Below are 2,500 nucleotides of genomic sequence, written 5' to 3'. Positions count from 1 at the left end.
ACAGAATTCACCATAGTAACAACAACTGAAAAAAACAAAGTAAAAAAAAAAAAAAAAAAAAAAAAAAAAAAAAAGACTACAGAGATCTCTCGTAATAAATAAAAATTCACTGAATGGAATAAATGACTGATACTCACATTGCCTAGGATGCCTAATACTGTCAGTATGTAATGTATGTCATATAGGAAGAAACAAGTTTTGTTTGTTTTCTTTACAGAAAATTGTATTGATTCAAGTGATTTGTTTGTTCAAAACTGTTTTGTATGAATAGTCCTATAATAACTTAATTGTTGTGATTTAACCTTATCTGCTTATCAAAGGCCAAATTTATAGTGATAAATTGATGATGATGGGTAGATTGAGCTTTAGGTATAAATGCATAACAGTTATCTGCATTACATTTTACTAATGGCAAATACTTTAATATTCAATAAACTGAATGCAGTATTAAAAACATTTACTGTTTCTAATTCCTGCAATAGTCAATCTATGAATATTTTCGATTAGCACTACATACAATCTTTAAACTATGCTCATCAGAAAAATGAGATAAGGTTTCCAAACCTACAAATTGAAAAAATTAACGCTAATTCCATATGATACTGATATAACAAAATATGCTATTCAAATAAATCTGTGCAATGAAATAGAATGGCTCAGTTTGACATTAAGGGCATGCCGTCAGTGACACAAGAAATGCTACAGCAAAGTCCAACACACACGTCCAGGATTCAGGATGTATTTTGATGAGATAATGTTTTTAGATTTCATTTCTCCCTCGTGAATTATTGTCACATAAAAATTCGGTCCAAGCTCTAATCTTCCTTTTGTAAAATTATAGGCCTACTAGTGTTATGCCTTGGAATATAGGAAGTGAAGTTAATAACCTTTGCCAGAGCACCATTCCATCGCCAATTATTGTTTTATCACTGAGGATTATAATATTTGTTCAGAATTATTGTTTTACTAAATCATTATTTGGCCAATTCATATTTCTCCACTTGAAATATTCTGTATTTCATCAAATAATGTATTATAATTTCTGATTTTAAGTAGACTTTTGTTTCATAATCTCCTCTGTCTCCTTTCGTTTACAATAAATTTTAATTGCATTAGATAAATAATTGAGATTTTAGGAACAAAAACCGTAAAAATTGATTGCTCTGACAAAATATCAAGCGTAATTCTTGGCCAACGCCCGCATTCGAAGGATTGTAACCACTAGAATATGCGAACGACGCCGTTGCCATGGTAACGGTATACCGCTTAACTTTTAGCAAGCTTGTCTAGCTATCTACACTGGTTGCTTGAAAAAATCCAGGGATATCAAGGAGTCTTGAAATTTTAGGCAAGAAAATTCCTTGCTTAAATAGGCATTAAACGTAAGAAGTGGTTTTAACCTGCACCAAAGAGGGCAAATCAACCGTGTGGGAAAGTTAATTAACAATTACTCTTCATTGAGTAAAGTGTCATCCATAATCTGTTTTCACTTATTTTCCAAGACTTGTGAAACCCTCAATACTACATAAATATTTTATATAAATATTTATAATTCTACATTTACACAAGAGCAATCGGGTAAAAAAAAAATCATGTATATAAAGAGTAAAACGACCAGAATGATGAAAAAGTCAATAATTCCGAAGAGATTTCACACAATACATCCTTTTTTTATTTGCCACCTAAGTTTATCAGGTATCCCGGGTTTCGCCTGAGCCACCCAGTATTTGTAGTTCAATGTAGTTGATGCGGTTCATTCTCGTATGGTATGAAGATCAGAGAAGCATGTAGCTGTATTTTTGGTAAGTCTTCATCTGGGTGGGGGGTAATCCATGAAATCTGGTATGTGGTTCGTTTGGCAAGAAGCTTGAGCTGGTTTCAACTGGGTTTTACAGTTCTGTAGGTAGTAAGTGTGGTGCTGGCTTTTGCTGCTATGTCTGCTTCGTTTTGTGTTATGCCTACATGGCTTGGTATCCAGATGAAGTTTATGGTTTTGCCTTGGGAGGTTAACTGATGTAGTTTGTATAATACCGATGTTGTGAGCACAATACATCCATTTACCTCCATTATATAGAAGCGTCACATTTTAGAACACGCTGCTACGTTTACCAAGGTCACAAGGGTTGCGAGTTTGTATTTATCTTCGTCACCCACTGAACCATTTGTGGCTGAGTTACCCGCTGGTGCTGACAGAGAAGACAACATTGCTTGAGGTTGTAAGCTATTCCGTTTATTCTGGCATTTATGTAGGGTCTCGTGCGATTTTGTAGATGTTTTATGCTATGAATGCATTTTATAACGCAGTCACTTCAACATCCATTAGTTTTTTGTGCAGGAGATATATGGCAACCTTCCCAACACAAAGAGGATATGAAATGGGCAGAATCTACCACTAACTACTTTTACCACGTAGGCAGAGCCTTACAAGCAAGGAGTAAGGCAGTCATAAACTATACATAAAACTGCCTTATGACACTGTGTAAATACAGATTGATATTAA

General features: G+C 34.2%; 1 protein-coding gene across 1 annotated transcript in view; it reads left to right on the top strand.

The window, feature by feature from the left end:
• Nucleotides 1–1,682: 1,682 nt before the first annotated feature.
• Nucleotides 1,683–2,500, top strand: part of LOC113804078 (alkylglycerol monooxygenase) — a gene marked incomplete in the record, with an annotated part of 5,143 nt that continues 4,325 nt past the window's right edge. The window contains 1 exon segment of the mRNA XM_070127105.1: nucleotides 1,683–1,802. Coding sequence (XP_069983206.1) covers nucleotides 1,769–1,802 — 34 coding nt within the window.

This window comes from Penaeus vannamei, chromosome 11 (assembly GCF_042767895.1).
Source record: "Penaeus vannamei isolate JL-2024 chromosome 11, ASM4276789v1, whole genome shotgun sequence".
Lineage (NCBI taxonomy): Eukaryota > Metazoa > Arthropoda > Malacostraca > Decapoda > Penaeidae > Penaeus > Penaeus vannamei.
The sequence above is the reverse complement of the archived record's forward strand: the minus strand, read 5'-3'. Positions and strand labels throughout refer to the sequence as shown.